Source organism: Sinohyriopsis cumingii, chromosome 15 (assembly GCF_028554795.1).
Source record: "Sinohyriopsis cumingii isolate HCF-2022 chromosome 15, ASM2855479v2, whole genome shotgun sequence".
Classification (NCBI taxonomy): domain Eukaryota; kingdom Metazoa; phylum Mollusca; class Bivalvia; order Unionida; family Unionidae; genus Sinohyriopsis; species Sinohyriopsis cumingii.
Genome location: NC_142975.1, coordinates 135,391,214 through 135,413,721, shown reverse-complemented (window position 1 = coordinate 135,413,721; position 22,508 = coordinate 135,391,214). Strand labels below are relative to the sequence as shown.

General features: G+C 34.6%; 1 protein-coding gene across 2 annotated transcripts; it reads left to right on the top strand.

Annotated features, from left to right (window-relative positions):
- The first annotated feature begins 2,551 nt into the window (after positions 1-2,551).
- On the top strand, positions 2,552-13,710 carry LOC149782839 (aquaporin AQPcic-like). Of its 2 annotated transcripts, none has more exons than XM_089934367.1 (4): positions 2,552-2,648; positions 9,535-10,418; positions 10,556-10,636; positions 11,135-13,710. In XM_089934367.1, the coding sequence occupies exons 2-4, from the start codon at positions 9,678-9,680 to the stop codon at positions 11,336-11,338; spliced, it is 1,026 nt and encodes a 341-aa protein (XP_089790493.1). In that variant the 5' UTR covers positions 2,552-2,648; positions 9,535-9,677; the 3' UTR covers positions 11,339-13,710. The 2 variants fall into 2 exon arrangements, with proteins under 2 accessions (XP_089790493.1, XP_089790492.1); XM_089934366.1 differs by lacking the exon at positions 2,552-2,648 and adding an exon at positions 7,010-7,321.
- The last annotated feature ends 8,798 nt before the right edge of the window (positions 13,711-22,508 follow it).

Genomic DNA, 22,508 nt, shown 5'->3' with positions numbered 1-22,508 from the left:
ACTCACTTCCGGATAGTTCGGTCAATTGAGATGACAGATGTAGATCAAGAAAATGTGACAGACCGCTCACATTATGCAAGCAGGATCGATATCTATCTTAAAAAAAATTCTATCAATATTTGATCAATTATTTTTTACATCTTTTATTTTTTTTTTTCACTAACCTGCGCTGCTCCCAGCTTTTAAATAAATATTATCTGCCCATTTCAGAACTTCATTATCTTTCCATTACTACCTTATGCTCTAGTTTGTATTATTTGATTGTGCGAAAGTGTATCGCTGTGTAAAAAGTTCTTGCAATTTATCTCGCTTGAAGAATAATGAAAATATATTTATTTTGTACAGCTTCAATCATAGCAGTTAATGGAGGTTGAACGACAACGAGAAAAAATTCTAACTTCTTAAGGTTTTTTTAAATTATTGATTTAGACTGTTGTTTTTCTATTAATGTTCATTATATTACGCTTGAACAGACAGGTGCACGTACGAGTCTCCTTGATGATTATTTTAAATTTATTTCCTTGACTTTTCTATTAATGTTCATTATATTTTTCATGAAATAACTTAAGTTTTTTTCTCAAAATGCGCAAATGTCAACCACGTTTGAACAGACAGGCGCACGTACGAGTCTCCCTGATGATTATTTTAATTTTATTTCGTTGAACGGATGGAAATTTTATCGATGTTAGACACACTATGCATGTATAGGACATTTTGTGGCTCTCGCCTATCTGCCTGTCTGTCTATATGTATGTCTGTCTCCTTTCATCTGGTGCATGTGCATGTATATCCCCTAATGAATGTGTGTTCGCATGCGTATATTACATAAACATACTTCTGGTTAAAAACGAGTATAAAATGATGCTAAGATGGAAAGAGTGACTGATAGATAAAGACAACAAATATGAATATTTGTGAGTATCCATTTACTACTGACTTGTACAGAATGTTTTTACAAGCAGTCTTTTTGTTAAAAATCATACTGTTTACAATTTTACATCAGGTCACGTGGATCAATATTGATTTAAAAGGCTAACCAAAGTAATATGACGGAATCTGTGAAATAATTTGATCTTTAAAACTTACATATTTGATGCAAGGAAAGTTAAACAGAATTAAACAAATTTTAAGAAGGCTGTCCTAGATGAATTTGCTGGTGGCAATCAGAAATGTTTTCTAAAGACCCCAGCAAATTTGAGAGTTATTATTTGTCAGCAAAAGCAAAGAAAAACCATGCTGAAAGTTACTGCATGTACCGTCCCATATTTGATGTTTCAAAAGTCAAAAAGAAAATCATGCTTACCTCAGAGATTGCTAAAACAAAGTAAGCATGCTTACCTCATCGATTGCTAAAAAGAATGCCTGCTTACCTCAGAGATTGCTATAAAAAAATGAACGCCTGCTTGCCATAGAGCATGACAAAGGCATGAAAAATAAGACAGGCATCCGACTGTCGATTAGTAACCTATGAGAACACGGAGAATTTGTCCACATACAAAGAGGTACATTTTTGCTAACTTCTGTTCATAGGAAAAATATGAGGTAGATTTCAAGTCAACATTACTTAATATAAAGAAAGTAACAAAAGGGTGTCGAAATTTACATCAACAACACTCGTGTTATGCTGGGGAGAGTCATGACGCCAAGCTAGCGACAAAAACCAGAGGGTTGTGCTCTTAAAATTGGAAACAAGAGATAAAATATATATTAACCTATGGATTAAATATTCAGTCTGCTGAATTAAAAATGCATTGCGCGTTATATTAACTAACGCACCAAAATGTACGCGATAAGTGCTAACTTCCTTCAGGAAGTATCATGGAAATGACACTAGTGATTCCTCTTAACAGGATTAAACATCGGTAACACGAGAGCTGTGCATATTAAGCGGGGATTCGCAAAGAAAGAAATCAAAACGCACGGAATTCTAATTCCATTCACACAGCATACATAACGTCCATCTGGCAGTTTAGATTACGATAAACGTAGATAAAATAACACAAAACTTGTATTACTTGTGTCACCATTATTCCTACGATTTAGGCAGAAGCTACAAGTGGAAAATGTAACATATGAATCATTTACAAATAGTGCTACACTGGCGCTCGCGTCTACTAAGCTTTGCCTATTTTAAAAGTATACAAATGGAGACGCTTATCAAATGTATTAATTGTCTTCATTCTAAACAAGTGCTATACATTTTATAAATTGTATCTAATTATGTTGTCGCGAACGTGAGAACCTAATTATTTTATACAACATAATATGTTGATGGTCACTGATGGTTGCTTTAAATCGACCTAGAGCAATGGGTACATAACCTATATAAAAAAGTCACCTCCATACAAAATTATCTCCGTCTTGCATGAAGATAAAAAAAAGACCGATCAGGCGTGCCCAAGCTTTTCATACCGAACCGTCGTCCCAGTCACGTGGAATACCGGGTCCAGGTAACACAATATTGAACACTCCGTTTAATGTTCCGTGACATTCGATACAAGAGGTGTAAGAAGTTCAGTTACCAAAATGGATGACACAGTGATAAGTGAAACTCGAAAGTGTCACAATAGAACTACGTATTACAACAAGGATATATCACACAAATTTCGAAAATGAGGCGAGGAACGTAATTGATGTTAAATTAAAAGGTAAGGGGCATTTTTATACAACAAATCTCCCTAGTTCGTTTTCTTTGCAGCTATTCCGTGTAACACAAACTATTCACATTAATCGTTTCTGTGCTAAGTGTAAGAGTTATGACATTTAGCATAAACGATAATCGATTTTGCCAATTAAGTGTTTAAATTAAGACTGTCAAAAGTTTTTGGCTTTCCGTGGTTCAAGATTACAGGCTATGTTTGGAAATTTGTTCCCTTTGGTGATCTGGTCGTTGCTAGCCTTTGCATCCACAAAAATGTCGGTTACTGTCCTAGTTTAACAACGCTTTCGACCATCGGGTACATATCTTACACGCTTCTTGGACAAACAAAATCCGAGCAAGCAATTAAAGAAATAAAAAATGGAGAAAAAGACATTTATTTCTGTCTGTCTCTCATTATATATATATATATATATATATATATATATATATATATATATATATATATATATATATATATATATATATATATATATATATATGGATATCACTAACCTCTACTTGTCAGTGACTTTTTTACATCTTGTTTAGGGGCCCCGAGTGGCCGAGTGGTCTAAAGCGCTCACCGTTACGGATCATTGCCATCTCACCTCTGTCTCCGTCGTTTCGAGTCTCGGATTCGGCTAATGTGGTTATGTGAGAAAGCTTGCCAGTAGCTTCTCGTGGGTCGGTGGTTCTTTCCGTTTTTTTTCCCCAGGTTCTTCCTCCACCATTAATACTGGCCGCCATGTATAGCCTATCTTGAGCTGAAAAATGGCGTTAAACCCTACAACAACAACATCTTGTTTACTCTTTGCGTGTCAATTAATGGTTTTCTTCGCGTGTCAATTAATCGTTTTACTTGAAGATATCGTAAACATCAGCGTGAAGCCATGTCATGTTATCGGCCAATTCAATACAATAGACGCTTCCGGCGAATGTTGCTAGCAAACAGTTTTCTTTCCATCTCACCTGGATAGTGGACAAGTTTGGCAGTTTTTCCTTACATAAGGTTACCAAGATTTGCAATTAGCAGCAAGGCATACTAAAGCAAAATCAGCACATAAATGATAAATATTGATATTGACAGAAAACCTGTTGTGTTTATTTTTTTCTTTCTTATTTTTGTGTATTTGGGTATGTTCGCGATATTTTCATGACATTCAACAAAACTATTTCAACTTCTAAGCGATTGGGAACACTATATAAAGTTTAATAATAAATCTTTGAGCGAACTATCAGTATGGCTACTGATGACGTCATGCGGTAAATTCAAACCAACAAAATACAAAGCTACAAGAATGAAGTGGAATATTGCATGAAACATGACATCAAATCAAAAGGAAAGATATCTTTTTTCTTTCAGGCGATAACTGGATGCAAAACTGAAGGATTTGCAGAGAGAGAGAGAGAGAGAGAGAGAGAGCATTTCATTTCGTAACACACTACAATACCATGACACGCCTGATGACTTGCGCCTCTGCTGCTTTACAAATTACACAACAAATTACTTTAATTCTAGGAGAATCCATTAAAGTGCATGAAAACAATTTCATCCTATCGGAGACAGCAGAGAATAGTCTTTTATTACCAATAAATTAGCATGAAAGCATTGCGAGGTCTACCCGCTATCTTTGTCTCAAATTACACATTAAGGAGTAATGTTACAACACTGCTCTGATCATACCCTAGTTTGAGTCTTAGAAACATATTCGTGTGTCTAAGACTGACCTTGCTCAACGTATTTTTGTAGCTTTTCAAGACTGAACACAATCTTCAAAGTAAAATTTATGACAATTTATAAAACATTGCTCCTTCAAGTATCACCCCAATTTTAGATACAAAATTAAGAAGATTTGCACAAATATATTCTGAGTCGACCCTTTAAAGCGTCCGATGTATTTACACGGACACAATAAAATTTATGAATGACTGAAAAGAACGTCCATGAAGAATATAAGATCAACCTTTTGGAAGGAAATTATTGTTGGTATCGTTTTAGAACGTGCATGTAATTTGATTTAAACTCCAGCGTTTCTGCCAATACCCTCCCCCCTCCCCACTATGAAGTGGAAAATAGACTTGATGTCATCGATGAAAATAGATTCTTGTCCAAAATAAGGAGGTTTTACTTCGTTTGGGACGGTCCACTATCCTTGTATTACAACATCAAAGTGCGAAAGACAGTCCAATATTGTCGAGCACACAGTTCTATTTACATGATCAGTTAGTTCCTGGTACACCAAGCTGCTATTATTGTAAAACTTTCTCTATGTAGTTAAAAGAGAAAGTCCAACAAGGAAGTACTCTTTTTCTTCAGAAACTAAAACAGCCCAAAAATACCCATATGCAAAAAAAAAAAAAAAAAATAAAAAAAATTAAAAAAAAAAAAAAAATAAATAAATAAATAAATAAATAAAAATAAAACAAACAACCACTCCAAACAACACTATCACTAGCAGAAGATGTTTATCTTTGAGTGATTGTGAAATTATGAATTTACATATGTGGACGGCAAATCGGCAAATCGTCTTACATAAGTCAAGCAGACTTTGCCAGTTTCAGTATATCAAAATGACATAAAATCAGTATAAATTTAGTAAAATAAACGCATAAGAAAAACACGAAGAGGGCGGTGGTGCTCTTGCTATGTATGCTTTAAAATTGGTTTCCTGAGATTTAGTTTTTGTCGAACACAGTACATAAGCAAAGTAGTCTGGGACCACATTCGTAGGTACTCAGCCGGAAGTAATAATTGTGACACAAGTCCAGATATGCTATACTTGGCGGCCAGTATAACTGGTGGAAGAAGAATCCGGGGAAAAAACCACACAGGCCAAGCTAGAGACTCGAACCCACATGAACAGAAGTGAGTTGGCAGTGAAGGGCAGTAATAGTAGTAAATATGTGCGTTAGTCGTCTTGCATTGAGTATTTCATTTAATCTATCAATATATAATCTATTTTAATATATATATAAATAGGTGTTACGATATTTGTTTCCGAAGGTTTCCCCATCTTTGAAAGCCAAAGTTCCGAAATGTAGATATTAGCATATCGGATCATTGGCTAACGCTTATGAGTTTTTTTTATTTATATAAAATCAGCGTTTAATATGGTTAAAAATTGCTTAGCGATTGAAACAAAAATCAAAAGTTTATTTTAAAACTTTCACGACAACTGGATAGCAAATGTCGACGTTATAAAAAAAGTTCATAGTTTGCATGCTACCAGGGAACAAATAGCAAAAAACACTATTTCGTTCCCTATGTTAAGTGTTACACAGAACATTTTATCTGCTTACGCAAATCGGACTGATAAGCTTTCTTTTTTACCCTATACATCATTGATTCACGCTAAACTGGGGATTCCATCTGGTAAATATCCAATCAAGTCCATGTTATTCGATAATTAATTGACAAATACCACCGTCAAGAAACATCATACGATTTTTCTTTATCTAAAAATAGAAGTGCTTAACTCGTTAAACAGGTTATAGCTAGATCAAGTCAGTTTTTCTTACAGCCCCTGAGCAGGTATTTCCTAATCAAAACTGAAAATTATTGCTCATACAATAAAATCACGAAGGGAAGTAAACACGTATTCAGATGTATTGGTGTGGAAATATTTTTATACGTTCAGTGATATTTATATAAAAGGAAAATAGCACCCAACCGGTGTGAAGGAAAACGATGGCACCCTACCGGTGAATTTTAGGTGCAGATAGTCCTCGCTGTTAAATTAAACATAGGTTTGAAGTAACACATTTACTCAGACATTGTAATCAACTCAGCCTTAACGGTAGGTAGCGGATGATGTTTCCTTGACTATTCATTTAACATATCCATATGTTCATCTTCCTATTTTCTAACTATAATTTTTTTAAAAAAACTTTATTATATTAGTTCGGTAACCAGTCGGTCAGTTAGTCTCTCGCTCAACATGTTATGGCCTAAAACTCACAAGCAATAAAGTTTATTAGATTTGCTTAACCTAATAAATGAATATTTGCAAGATTATGTTCGTTCAGTTTCAGTTCCTCGTATGTATTCACTATAAGCTGTCTCAATGTGTGCTTGGCAAAATGGGATCTTTTGTTCTCTTCGATCAATTATTGCAGTTTGGTTGATACATAAAGCGACTGGAAAAAGCACGAAGTATTCCGCTTGATCTTGACCTAGGATGGCGACTGTTTTATCTGTCATTTGCCTGTGTGTCATTATCTCTCAAGATGAAAAGGTTGAATAGTAAGCACTGCAAATATATGTCGATAATAAAACTCAAACAATGGTATCTCCCGTATTTTTTAGTATAATGATCTACAGATTGTTTACAGCAATATCGCTATCAGTTCTAATTTATTCAGTATTTATAGGAAACGTTTTTTGGTTTTCGCCATAGTACGAAGTCTTTAAATAGCTTAACCAACATACTATCTTCTCAAGCAGTCGGTACATCAGATACAGTCGTGGATTATTTTGGGATTATAAAAGAATTCAATACTACCGGATTTTCGCCAATCAATTTATTATTTTTAGATGGGATTCAGTTCTTTACTTCCTGCTAAATTAGTGTCATCTAATTACGTCTGTACAGAAGGGAATCTCACACATTTGAGCAAAACTAACAACGCCTGGACACAGTAACCTATTTTGTATGCCACAAACATTCCAAAACAGAAAAGGTATCGTAATATTTACATTATTGACATTAACGTGACTTGTTACATATGTATTACAAGTCATTTTGGTGAGGAAAATTCAGTAGCAAAATTGTCCTTATGACACCATATGCATATCCTACTGTACACGAGTAGGAAGGTTCATGTATCAGTCATTAACGTATAGTTTTCTTCTTTGTTTTCCCGAAGACAGAGTCTAATGAATTACCTGGGTGAACTACAGGTACTAAACAATAAACAAAGTCATTCACTTATTTATTCCGATCACGCATTATTTTGACACGACTGTCAGTGCCAAGGACAGTCCAAGTGCCGGACATTGAAGTTTATTTGTTTTCTTCATGCTAGAGTACAGTGAATCACCTGGCTGAATCACCTGCACTATATTAAAAACATTTTTTTTTCAGTGTGTGTGTGTGTGTGCGTGCGTGTGTATGTGATCGCGCGCTCCGGACTTTGTTTTACTTCTAGCATGGTATGTATGTATGTATGTAGGTAGGTAGGTAGGTAGGTAGGTAAAATCGTAAACGTTAACGCCAATTATATTACGTGTAATTGCCCAACACAACAAGGACAGTCTAATAATTTGGAGACGATGGTTCTTACTTTTTACAAGTTAACTGCTAATTTACAGTTTTCGATCAGTTTTTTCAGTGCATCTGTATATTTATCTTTTCATAGTGAGGACTGCCTTTGTTTGTCTGTTATTTGTCTTTAATTTATTCGTCCACTTTTAGTTTGTTGCCGTGTTTCTTCCGTTCTTTTCTTGTTCTGTTCCTTTCACATTTCGACATTAGGTATATTAAACTGGAAGATATGAAAATCGTCTAAACAGTAAAAAGTATTACCTTGTAATGTAAAACAAAGGGGAGATAAGTGGGAGGGGGAGAACGTATATAGAACATTCGTCATATGTACGAGACATATTGAAAAGTGTTCATGAGAGATTTCAGGACCGCTCCGGTTCCCTTGTGGATAGAGCGTCTACCCCGGATATGGGAGGTCGTGGGTTCGAACTCCGACCGAGTCATACCAAAGACTTCTAAAACTGGTACTAACAGCTGCCTCGTCAGGTGCTCAGCATCAAGACGTTAGTGTTAGGACTGGTCGTCCTGGTGTCAGGATAATGTGCCTGGGTTGGCTATCATGTTACTTGTCTGCAGCATGATGCCTCAGTGCTAGACATCACTTTGAACTGCAGACATCGTAGCGATATGACTGGAAAAGTGTTAAACGAACGTTGAAAATCTAAATCACACACCCACACCCACACCCACACACACACACAACATATTTCATGATACTGTCGAAAAACTGACTATGAATTTATCTACTGGGGACATCTTGTCGCACAATATTGTCTTCGAAGTTAGTGCCTCCTTAAATACAATTTGATCTAATTCGTAAAACTTGTCTTCCATGTGATTCAAATTTCTCACTAAAAAGAACCTTACTAAAAGAAAAATGTATTACACAGTACACTTGCAAATGGTTTTAATTTTAACCACGCACTTCCTCAAAAGATATATTTTCTTTGATCATTTTCACAATAAAATTGAGAGAGAGAGAGAGAGAGAGAGAGAGAGAGAGAGATATGGGTACAGCTACATGGAAAGCCACACAATTTGAAAGGATGATGTCAGTATTACAGAGCTATAAATAGATTATAAAGGAAGGAATTCGTACCTTATTTATCTGTCTGTTTTTTTGAAAGCCACTTAACTCTCATTTCCCAGGCAAGATATCAGTAAAAGCAAAGCAGTTAATCTGAATCCGGCTTATTTATAAAACGTTGGATACTTAGCTAACTGTTCCAGTCTAGATATGCTTTCTTTTTTCTAAGTAAAGTCTGTTCAATGTACAGTTTATTGACAAGGCGCTGTTATGGTAGTACTTATATATACCTCGTGTTTATGTGTATATTCCTATTTTTTGGAATGCGACACCGTTACACATAATTACCTCTAAAAATGGTACTTTATCGTAAATTCATTGTTACAGATCGAGTGATTCATAGACATGTATATAATTAACCGGACGTTGACTGGCTTCGGGAAAATCTTTCAAGTTTGTTGTTTGTTTAAATTTACGCCACAAACCGTGTTGGATTTTGTTGAACTTAAGCGTGCTATTCTGTACGTAACAGCTTATTTAACTCAATATTTTTTTTTATTCCTTCCTTCAGCCACTTTGTGTCGACGCCTTCATTTCTACAGCCACTTTGTGTCGACGCCTTCATTCATACAGCCGCTCAGTGTCGATGGTTTTCTTCATATAGCCACATACTGTGGACGCCTAAAAGAAACAAAGAGTTGGAAAGAGCGAAGATTTGGAGAATCCCGCACATTCATTCAAACAGATGTCTAAACACAGCTCTCACAGTCGAGGTCCTTCTCATGAGAATGTTTGGAGGCCAGATAAGAATCATACGCCTGGTGATTTCAAGGGAATACTAAAATATGATTATGATGAAAAGTTTCCTGAGAATGTGGAAAAATTCAAGATGCTTACCAGTGTGGACGATATTACATCTCTCCGCCTCTGGAAAGCTGTGGCAGCGGAGATTTTTGGGACGTTGATTCTTGTGCTTGTAGGTTGTGGCTCTTGTATTCAGGGATGGCAGAGTGATAGTGAATTTGTTATTAGACTCAATGATACTGCAGTATATCCAAGTTACAATTATTCGTCTACGGACGTTGTTCAAATCGCACTTGCCTTTGGACTTGGTGTGTCAACCGTAATTTGGATCATCGGACATATTAGTGGTGGACATGTTAACCCAGCTGTCACATGCGCCATGTTGATCACGCGCCGTATCAGTTTGGCACGCGGGTTTCTATACATTGTAGGTCAGCTATTTGGTGCAATTGCTGGTGCAGGAATTTTGAAGTTTGTTACTCCAATAGAAATACAGGGGTTTCTGGGCTGTACCTTCATTGGTCCAGGAGTTAATTATGCAATGTGTGTCGGTGTAGAATTTTGCATCTCTTTTATTCTCGTTCTAACAGTGTTTGCGTCATGTGACAAACGCAGGAAGGATCTAGGAGGCTCATTTCCTCTCACTATAGGAATGTCTGTGACAGTGTGTCACCTGTTTGCGGTCAGTATCAGTGATTTTCTATTATCTCTATCTTCTTTCTTTCTGAATTGGATGTTTGATCATTAATAACTGAAAAAGGGTATTTTCTATTTCTTGTTCTTCGTATTTATTACTTGATATGCCTTTTTCTTTATCAGGTAAAGTATACTGGCTCCAGCATGAATCCTGCTCGTAGTTATGGTCCGGCCGTTGTCATGGGTATGTGGACGGATCACTGGGTAAATATCTATGATGGTGGTGCTTGTTGCGGATAGTATTAACTTCGGTGCGATGTCCATTACATATAGAAAAATAAGATGTATAAATGAAATGTTTTATTGCGTCCCAGTCGTTGATATAATATGTTGACATGATCTTCGGTCGTATTAACCAATGAATTGCAAAAACTGTTATTTCTACCCAGATTGTTTTTCGTAACTAAGTGAAGCTCATGTGAATCCATGTTTTAACAATCAACCTGACGTCAGGTGATTAAGTATACGATCTACTACAATATCAGTTATAGACTTTTCAAAAACTCATTTGCTTTTCCATGTAACTGTGCAGTAAAGGGTACTTATGTCAAACGTATTATCGCAATTATATAAAATAATTAGACCGATTCGAAGAGAAATGTACAATTCTGAGTTACATTTATATTTTTAAAAATACTAATGTGAAGTATTCTGTGGCTGTCAAATCCTCTAACTCCTGAAAAATTTACTTTCAATCCTAAGGTGTACTGGGTTGGTCCGATCCTCGGTGGAGTACTAGCCGGGCTTCTTTATGACGCTGTATTCGCCTCGAATGCCTCAATTGAGAAGTGTCGTGGTTGCCTATTTGTCAGACAGTATGACAACGAAAGTTACCGAGCAAAGAAGTTGAAGATCAGAATCTTAGAGGAAGAAGAAGACTATGAAACAAAAGAACCTGTAAAATGAAAGCCTTAACTTTTGCGAGAACATATTTTAAAACTCGAATGGTAGAAAAAATTAAGGAATCGAAGAGAGTATTCCAGACCTGAAGAAAAAAATCAGCATAGATATGTAATCGTGGATGGGTAAAATTACTGTTCAAAAGAACTTTTTTTTATTTGAAAAACAAATATCCAGTACTTATTGTTCTGCATGAGCACGCAATAGTGAACCTTTAATAGATGTAATTTTGATACTGTATGGTATATAGATGGGTATTCATACGCTGAATAAAAGAGTCAAATGCTGGTCTACATTTAATACGGGAGCTTTATCGTTGTTTGTGTGGTACCGAATATTTTGGATTTTGTGGTGATACAAATCACGAATTTACAGATCAACGAACAATGATACTTGTGTGGAAGTGATAAGACCCTTTCCCTATTCCATAACTTTAAGTATGAAAAAATGTCATTTTATGAAAATAAACGAAAATTCGTACACATGAATTAAAAATATTCCATTAGTACATGTACTTGACAAGTTATCAACTCAGTGAGAAAAAAGCGATAAAAAGACATTCGACATTAAACACAACAAAGATAATAAATTAAAATAGTTTGCTTGCATTTTGAAATGGGCCTTTACAAAGGTTACTAAATTCAGGCTTTATGGTATTTTATATTAATTACAAGACATAAGAAACTACTCCAGAGAATGTAGAGAAGATTATTTATAGAGACATAAAACGATTCGTAAAACAGAAAGTAAAATACAGCTGCGATCGAACTTTTTGTGGTTGTTGTGGGGTTTAACGCCATTTTTCAGCACGACAGGCTATACATGGCGGCCAGTATTAATGGTGGAGGAAGAACCCGGAAAACCCCGGAAAGAACCACCGACCCACGAGAAGCTACTGGCAAGCTTTCTCACATGCCCACATTGGCTGAATCTTAGACTCGAACCGCCGCAGACAGAGGTGAGATGGCAGTGATCCGTAACGAAGAGCGCTTTAGACCACTCGGCCACTCGGGGCCCCGCGATCGAACTGGTTCGAGAAAGTAATTCCTGACGATGTCAAATTATCGTAACGCAGGCAGGCAAATGACGGCAAAAAGTGTTCAGCGAGTATTGGCTTGAACCATACTTTCTGATGGAAGAAACTCCTTACGACTTAAGTACGAAAGTCAAGGTCAGTAGAATAACTATCAATATTATGCATCAAGATTAGTACTATCACTTGTTGACGAAGTCTTGGCTGATGATAGTAACTGGAATAATTATGACCATCTTCGCTAGCCAAGGTTCCGATATGATAATCCTATCTACACCTTGGCCGATCGAGCAGATATTTCCGTGCTTCGTGTCTGTGAATTTCGTTGGATGCGGCGAGAAGCCACCGCATCCAATAAAAATTATGTTGCTTAAATTTGAACACTGTTCCTATATGATTGAGAAAGTTGAGTACACAACTTGAATGGACTCATAAATAAGCATTCCACGGTCGGTCCGTATTTCTACAAGTGACTCAAATACACTTATAATGGCTTCTCTCTTGTACGTAGTCATACATCGATGTTAAACTTATAACGTATCCTTTTAAAGCCAATCGCCTCCACTGTTTTCGGCCGTTCAAAATGCACCGCTGTTACACAATGTGGTTAGTTGGCATTACATATTAAGGGAGACAACTCATGAAATCCAATAATTGTTAGTTATGATAAAGCTCTAAAATATCTGCTCGATCCACCAATGTGTAGATAGAGTTACCATACCGGAACCTTGGCTAGCGAACATGAATTATAGCATGCAGGAACCATATTATTCCGTACACATGTTTTATCGCTAATGGAGCAGACGCCCCAAAAATAAATGTCAGAGAAAATATTAGTCTTCGGTCAAATACCAGGAGTGAATTAAAACGCCTGATATGCAGTGAGGTATTTCGCAATAACACGCCTGATATGCAGTGAGGTATTTCGCAATAACACGCCTGATATGCAGTGAGATATTTCGCAATAATACAACACCTGATATACAATGCTATGTTTCGCAATAACACAACGCCAGATATATAATGAGATATTTCGCAATAACACAATGTGACTAGGGATTGCCATGGAATATGAATGGCACGGAGAATGCCAAAAATCATAAGACTGAGATGACGGAATATGTAAGGATAATGAGGTGCATGTCTCACACGGTGGTCCTCACACAGAGGTCATTTAGTATAGGGGTTATCTCAAAGAGTCGCCATACGACTGCTTACAATATAATGGCAAAAGGACGCCAGAGACTATCAGTACTTACATACACAATGAATTTTTCTTAAGTTTGCAAAAGTAAATTATATACTTGTTTATGCCTATTTCAATAAAGTTTGGATTTAAAAAATATTTTATGAGTTGTTTTGAATGAAGAAAATAGACGAATGACACGCGATGTAAGCAAGAAAATACTGTAATATTTGCATCTCTATTGATGCTCACTTTATGAAAACGAATTAGGATTCATTTTTCTTGCAAGATAGAATGGTTGTAATTAAGATATTCGGTCGAAGGTTTATTTCCCAATTAAGCAATGATTAAGTTATCTGCTAAATGAAATGAGATTTAAATTTACACAAAATTGTTAATTTAATACTTTCATGGCTCTTGTTTGTTGGCATGTGAATCTCGGTATCACGAGTTCTCTCCCTTGCTTAATGTTGACTGCGACACTAATTCCAACAACAAGTTAGCATACGTGATAGATGGTATATTAATTATTTTTGCAACTTTTAATAAATTAAATGCCATTTGGTACAATAAAGAGTACGTAAATTTGGAAGCAGGGGCAATGGAGACGGTATGAATGATTTCCGTTTCATTCATATAAAAACACAATCTGATTATAGTCACAAATAATTTTTAAAATATTATATTTTTGACTCTTACTTTCAGTAATATTTCTTAAAGTATGACTTGTAGATCACCTTTTAAAACAACCACTCTAATAAATTAGCTTGTTCAACATATATTTGCCCTTATGCATGCTTCTTCTTAGAGGTATATCGGTATAGTTCTTACTTTTGACTGCTGAGATTTGAGAGTTGTCAAGTAGAAAAGATAGGACAACATACGCTCTTTTGTTAGTGAAAAACATAGTGTAGCTTTCATCTGCGTTATATCCAAGTCTATACTTTTTTTTCGGATAGCGAGAAATTTAATTAGGCACGTGCTGCGTCGAGTGATGGGAATTAGCCATTACAGTGCTGTCGTCCGCAAGGCAAGTGGAGCTCGGCAATTTGTGTGTGTGTGTGTGTGTGTGTGTGTGTGTGTGTGTGTGTGTGTGTGTTTCGTCCAATATGAACGATATTATATACATAATTTGCTTAATAATGAAACCATTCATTAATTAATTGCAGTGATTATACTGTAAAGGGAAGAATTGTCGTTCTTTTGCCAACTGATAATTGATAACACTCCAGATAGTTTTGTTTATAGCACGGTTTGCACCATTAATATGTAATATATATCTAAGTACATAGAACATCATAACACAGGAATGTACATAATACCTATAGAATCCACGTGCGTCATACAAAAGCACATGTAATTGCTTTTATGGCGTCTTGTATTGTTTGTAATTTGAAACCTAGTCATAAAGCTGACATCAGCCGAATCAGAATAATCCTCGGTTTTTCTTATATTTTACCGAGTAAAGTAATATGCAAGAAACAAATTAAATTTCAATCACTCAGGTTCTTCAAACGTAATTGAGCGGAAAGTTATTTCCCAATACAAGGTCTAAGCTTTGAAACCTAACAGAAGTTATCAACAGACAATCCATGGATAACATTATTATTACGTGTTTAGGCTCTTAAAAAACGTAACAAGAAAAAGGTAAAGACAATTAGCTTTATAAAATTTAACAAATAATTTATTTTTCAAAAAAAAAGGTTAAAAATGATTAAAAACATTACGGTTTTACGAATCAAATCCTCCCCCCCCCCCAAAGAAAAAGAATTAAAAAATAGCTGTCCTAATAATAAAAAGTCCTAATGAAACTGAGTTCGAATCGTGATGAAATCCATAATGGAAGGCGATGACGTATGCTGTAGACAATGTCGTACTGATTGTCAACAGTTCTTTGTTGAATCAAAGAAAATAATATTCTAATTTGAGTTTTGTATAAATTTCGATGAATGTCCTTGTCCAAGAAATAATTTTGAACACTAGTATTCCAGTGAAAAGAATCATTTTTCTTTAAAATAAAATAAAGTAATTAGCCCCAAAATTGGTCACAACATAAAACACCTGGACGTCGCCAATGTTAAGGCAAGTATAACTATTATTTCTCAAAACATCAGTAATAAATCTATAACGCAAAACAGATGCCCGGATGTGGGTCAATCCTCTGGAAAAACCTAATTGATACATGTTACTTAACACGTATTCCAAGTATGGCGTTGATTCTACTTTATGAATCTTACTCTATGAAAGAATTTTTTCAAAAGTTGTTTATTACAAACATCAAAGGTTTTGAATTAAGGTCAGGAACTAGGTCAGCATTAGATACAATGTTTCTATAAAGATGTTTACGTCAAAAAAGAAAAATCAGTCAGAACTGAACTCTTTTCCTATAAATAAAGTTACATTACAATAGCAAGTAATAGAATACATACTTTTTAAACTTACAAGGAACTAAATTAAAAGCAATTAAATTTAATCAAATATACATAACGTTATCAAAATTCAATCCATGGATAAAGTTATGAACTGTCAATCCATGTATAAAGTTATTAATAGTGAGTTTGCCTGATGATAATTTTGACATCAGTTTGTCTGATAGTTTTGACATCAGCTTGTCTGGCAGTTTTTACATCAGTTTGTCTGATGATAATTTTGACATCGGTTTGATGATAATTTTGACATCAGCTTGTCTGATGATAATTTAGACATCTGTTTTTTCTGATAATATTTTCGACATCACTTTATCTGATAGTTTTGACATCAGCTTGTCTGATATAAGTTTTGACATCAGTTTGATGATAGTTTTGATATCAGCTTGTCTGATAGTTTTGACATCACTTTCTTTGATGATAGTTTTGACATGGGCTTATCTTACAGTTTTGACATCAGTTTGTCTGATGATAGTTTTGACATCAGTTTGTCTGATGATAGTTTTGACATCAGCTTGTCTGATAGTTTTGACATCAGCTTGTCTGATGATAGTTTTGACATCAGTTTGTCTGATGATAGTTTTGACACCAGTGTGTCTGATGATAGTTTTGACACCAGTGTGTCTGATGATAGTTTTGACATCAGTGATAGTTTTGACATCAGTTTGTCTGATGATAGTTTTGACATCAGCTTGTCTGATGATAGTTTTGACATCAGTTTGTCTGATGATAGTTTTGACATTTGTTTGTCTGATGATAATTGTATTCATTATCTTAATAGTATTCTTTTTTTTTTTTATAGCGCAATCCTTTCAAAAGCGTGGTTTGTTTATTTGATATACGTAATAGCTTACAGATTACGCGTGATTGACACTTCAATGTCACTATTTGCCAAAAGAGCCCCACTTCTTCGCTAAATTTAATATATCAGAGAAATTTAAAGCCCTTAGAGCGATACTTTCAACATTATCAGTGATATAATACAGATTTGCTTTGGATTTGTAGAGTATTTTAGCACAGGTTAGAATATTCATGTCGGCCAGTATATTTTGGTGGCGTAAGAAACTGGAAGACCCTGGGAAGAACCATCGACTTATGGAAAGCTGAAGGCAAGCTTTCTCATACACCCACGTTGGTCGTGCCGAGACTCGGACTCATTCAGACAGAGGAGTGTTGTGTGAGTGGAGGAGAGTTCTGTTAGTGGACTATAAAAGCGAGCGCCTAAAACATCTCGACCACCCGGGGCTTAGCTATGATACATATATTTCTTGAACGTTCTAAAATAACACAACAAAATAAAACATACCAGAAAAGCAAACATGCAAACAAAAAATATCCCACTCAGTTATCTTGGCCAGATATGAATTTTAGTTATGTCCGTTACACACACACACACACACACACACACACACACACACACACACACACACACACACACACACACACACACACACACTTTGTACTGAATTGGCAGATCTTACCGTATGTGCATGGTTATAAATCGTGTCAAGTGGCAAACACCCAGATCTGCCGTCCAATTCATCCGTTGGAATATCTGGTTCTAAGCAGTTTTTTTTTTAGGAGAAATTACATCGCATAATGCGCCAACAAATCTGGGTCTATGTTGGTTGCAGTCTATCCTGACTTATACGCGAGTATATATGGTGCTTTTCATTTTCAATAAACAATGATTAGAATGTTTAAGTATATCATGAACACAAACATTTACTAATCGATTTTAGTATTACTCTTTATAACACGAACACAAACATTTACTAATTGATCTTAGTATTTTTCTGCATATCACGAACGCAAACATTTACTTACTGATTTTAGTATTACTCTTTATAACACGAACACAAACATTTGCTAATTGATCTTAGTATTTTTCTGTATATCACGAACACAAACATTTATTAATTGATCTTAGTATTTTTCTGCATATCACGAACGCAAACATTTACTAATTGATCTTAGTAGTACTTTGTATATCACGAACGCAAACATTTGCCAATTGATCTTAGTATTACTCTGTATATCATGAATACAAACATTTACTAATTGATCTTAATATTACTCTGTATATATTGAACACAAACATTTGCTAATTGATCTTAGTATTACTCTGTATATAATGAACACAAATATTCATTATTGATCTAGTATTACTTTGTATATCATGAACACAAACATTGACTAATTGAACTTATTATTACTTTGTATATCACGAACATAAACATTTACTAACTGATATTAGTATTACTCTGTATATCACGAACACAAACATTTACTATTGATCTTAGTATTACTCTGTATATCACGAACATAAACATTTACTAATTGATCTTAGTATTACTCTGTATATCACGAACATAAACATTTACTAATTGATCTTAGTATTACTCTTTATATCACGAACACAACCATTTACTAATTGATCTTAGTATTACTCTGTATATCACGAACACAAACATTTACTAATTGATCTTAGTATTACTCTGTATATAATGAATACAAACATTTACTAATTGATCTTAGTATTACTCTGTATATCACGAACACAAACATTTACTAATTGATCTTAGTATTACTGTGTATATCACGAACATAAACATTTACTATTGATCTTAGTATTACTCTGTAAATCATGAACATAAACATTTACTAATTGATCTTAGTATTACTCTGTATATCACGAACATAAACATTTACTAACTGATCTTAGTATTACTCTGTATATCACGAACACAACCATTTATTATTGATCTAGTATTACTCTGTATATCATGAATACAAACATTTACCAATTGATTTAAGTATTACTCTGTATATCACGAACACAAACATTTACTAATTGATCTTAGTATTACTCTGTATATATTGAACACAAACATTTACTAATTGATCTTAGTATTACTCTGTATATCACGAACACAAACATTTACTAATTGATCTTAGTATTGCTCTGTATATAATGAACACAAATATTTATTATTGATCTTAGTATTGCTCTGTATAGCACGAACAGAAACATTTACTAACTGATCTTAGTAGTACTTTGTATATCACGAACACAAATATTTACTAACTAAATTTAGCATTTCTTTGTATATCATAAACGCGAAGCATTTACATTTCGATATGACATAGGAAATTCTTAGTCTAGCCCAGAAGAGGCATTAAAAAAGTAATGACTCTGATAACACACACACACACACACACACACACACACACACACACACACATTAATTGTAATATCATACCTGTGACTTTAGACCAGATATGTGGTTCTGCCAACAACATAACCGAACGTTTCGATAATCTTGGATTATCAAAATTGTATACCTTAATTTGTTTCCTTCCATTTTGTCAATGTCCCCAACACATCTGTAGTTTGAAAAAGACAAGACTTTATATATATATATATATATATATATATATATATATATATATATATATATATATATATATATATATATATATATATATATATATATATATATATATATATATATATATTGACATGTTTCAAATAGCTTTCCTCATGAATAGTACCAAGTTGGGGGAGGGATGACTCAGATTTTTTTACTAACCAGGATGTCTTTTCCTTTTACCTCAAGATAATTTTCTTCAAGTAGTATAATAAAATTATGTTTTCATTCAACAAACCCAAGCAAGAATATTTAAAAGCTGTCTGGGGATCGGACTTTTTAAGAAAAGACCAGCCCTCCTCCCCCTCCCCAATTTAACAGTCGGCCCCTTATATGATTTGAATCTATTGCATATTCAGTGTTACCCACCCAATTTAGGTGGCCATCGAAATTTGCGGGCAGCTATAGGTAACTAATTAGACGTGCAATGGCCACATAGTTCACTTTGGAATGCAGAAAAAGGTAAATTCCTAATAGGTCAAGTCGCAATTATTAAAATTTTTTATTTAAAGACGTGAAGTTCTGGAATTTTATCGTATTTTATTGCTCTGTGATGACTGTGCCCCCACCTCAATAGTGTTAATTGTATCAGTCAGCGCAAGAAATGTATTAACGAAAATAAATATCGTTTCATTTCTCGTTTAAAACGTTCATTAATTTTACAAAATGCACAATTAGATACAATATATGTTGTTGCTGTAACTGTGTATCATGGGGGAGGTGGCTATCAATGCAATTCGACGGGTTTGCCTTCAAAAACATATAATGAAAAGAAAATCTACGCCTATCTGGAATTGCTATTAGGAAATGTTTCACTCATGGAGTGAAAATACTTTGTATTGTGTTGTGTGGCTTCGCCACTAGTGACATTCTGTCATCTGTGGATTCTCCACTCGTAATAATTCACCTTCTTCATCACTCGTGATAATGTTTCTTCATATCTGCTAAACAAAATCGTGGATATCCTCTATTTAACACCGCTGTGTACACTCGGGCACCACGCATACGTATGCAGCACATCATTATGTACAATACCTTGATACTGTAGCTTAAAACAACAACAACACACACCCAAGAAACATTACGTGAAATAGGTGAAATTTGAGATGTGATTTTGGCAGATTCAAAATGTCAGATAACAGGATGATGATAAAAACAGTAATGATGATGATGGTTGGGTTATAAATTAATGTTTGTTTTCTATTCTTCTTCTTCTTCTTCTTCTTCTTATTATTATTATTATTATTGTTGATTAATTACTGATATTGTGCTTGATGTTTTAGCTGTTGTGTGATGTGTGTGTGTGTGTGTGTGTGATTTTGAGAGGAAATATCCAATGGACACGCTCGGTTTAAATGAAAACAAAGCAATATACTTCACACGTCTGACTTTTGGGGTTGGTTTATCTGAAGAAAAATTAAAAGGTGGCCATTCATGAAAGCAAAATTTCCAGATGTCAAAAACTATTTAAATTTGTTGAATTTTCTTCACATATGTAAACTTTAAAATTTCGAAAGTTTAGGTTTATGAACAAAGATCTAAAAATCTTGAAGTTATAGTTTTTATTTATTAATATATCTAGAGTTCGAAAATCACAGGTATAGATTATTTATTAAAATTCTAAAAAGTCTGAAAAGTTTAAAGTTTAACATACTGAGAGTTACACGTATTTCGCTTATTTATATTGTTGAATGGATGTTTTGGGATGCGAGTTTGTGAAAGAAGTTTAATTATGAACTGTAAAATATATTCACTTAACCATTAATACTCTGAGGAGTGATTAGGTAGATTTATGCCAGTCAATTAGTCCAGAAATCCATCTTCAACCATCCACACTTCTATGTATGTATGTACGTATGTATGTATGTATGTATGTATGTATGTATGTATGTATGCATGCATGCATGCATGCATGCATGCATGTATGCATGCATGCATGCATGCATGCATGTATGTATGTATGTATGTATGTATGTATGTATGTATGTATGTATGTATGTATGTAAATATGTATGTATGTAAGATAGATGGATGGATGGATGGATAGATAGACAGACAGACAGACAGATAGATAGATAGATAGATAGATAGATAGATAGATAGATAGATAGACAGATATCTTAACGCTAGTGGAAACATGCTCTGTGTGTCGAAATTAACATTTCATCCCCATCGACTTCACGCCAAAATCCGATTGGATGGAAGAAAAATCATTAATTTTTCTAAGAATAGTTGTTAAATATAACAATGTTAAGTGTAAAACTCATTTCTAATGAACAGTAAAATGACATTCTACCCCCAATAATAATAATAATAACAACAACAACAACAATAATAATAATAATAAAAATAATAACGATGACAAGATAATTAGAATCATTAAACTCCGCTTGCAAATATTCGATTTTTTTTTTTATTACTGGATTCTTCACTAAGACTCTTTGCATCGAAACCACCTTCATTCCAGATTTGGCTTATGAGTACACCATGGCACATACCTTAGTCATGGATTCAACTATACCTCGAGTCAATGGTCTAAAACGCTAAATAGCAAAACCCATTGTTAATTGGCTTATTAAGGAAAGAATATCATTTCAAGTTTTGTTCTGACTTAGCTAAAGAACTTATTCATATAAATGTTTGCTTCAACTTACGACCTCAAGCTGACCCGACCTCGACTCCGCGCCGTCAAGGAATTTTTTTCTTGGAAGGAAAGAATCTAACAATCATACATACATTTGTATGGTTTAGTGCTCTTGCTAGTTGCGTCGGGGGGGGGGGGGGGGCACCTGGATTTGGTACTATCAGACCGTCCATACCATACATATTCGTCAGTACCGATAAGTTTGTTAGCAAGATTGTACAAAATTCACCGATCTTTGGGTAGCATATGTAATGTATATGTGGATAGCCCGATTGGATTGGATTTTCAGGTCATTACACCTATTTTGTCCACATTTTATACATGTTTTTGAATGTTTCTTGGACCTCAGATTTTCTTTTCCCTCTTTTGGCACATACCTTGTTAATAAGATTATGTAAAAACAGACAATTTTAGTTTTACAGGTATATTTGTTTTATTATGTGGATGACATGATTA

What these genes read in the sequence shown, in the direction of transcription:
- LOC149782839 (XM_089934367.1), top strand. Translation starts at nt 9,678, where the DNA reads ATGTCTAAACACAGCTCTCACAGTCGAGGTCCTTCTCATGAGAATGTT. An exon ending in CAGTGTGTCACCTGTTTGCG is followed by an intron (nt 10,419 to 10,555) that starts GTCAGTATCAGT and finishes TTTCTTTATCAG; the next exon opens with GTAAAGTATACTGGCTCCAG. An exon ending in GTATGTGGACGGATCACTGG is followed by an intron (nt 10,637 to 11,134) that starts GTAAATATCTAT and finishes TTCAATCCTAAG; the next exon opens with GTGTACTGGGTTGGTCCGAT.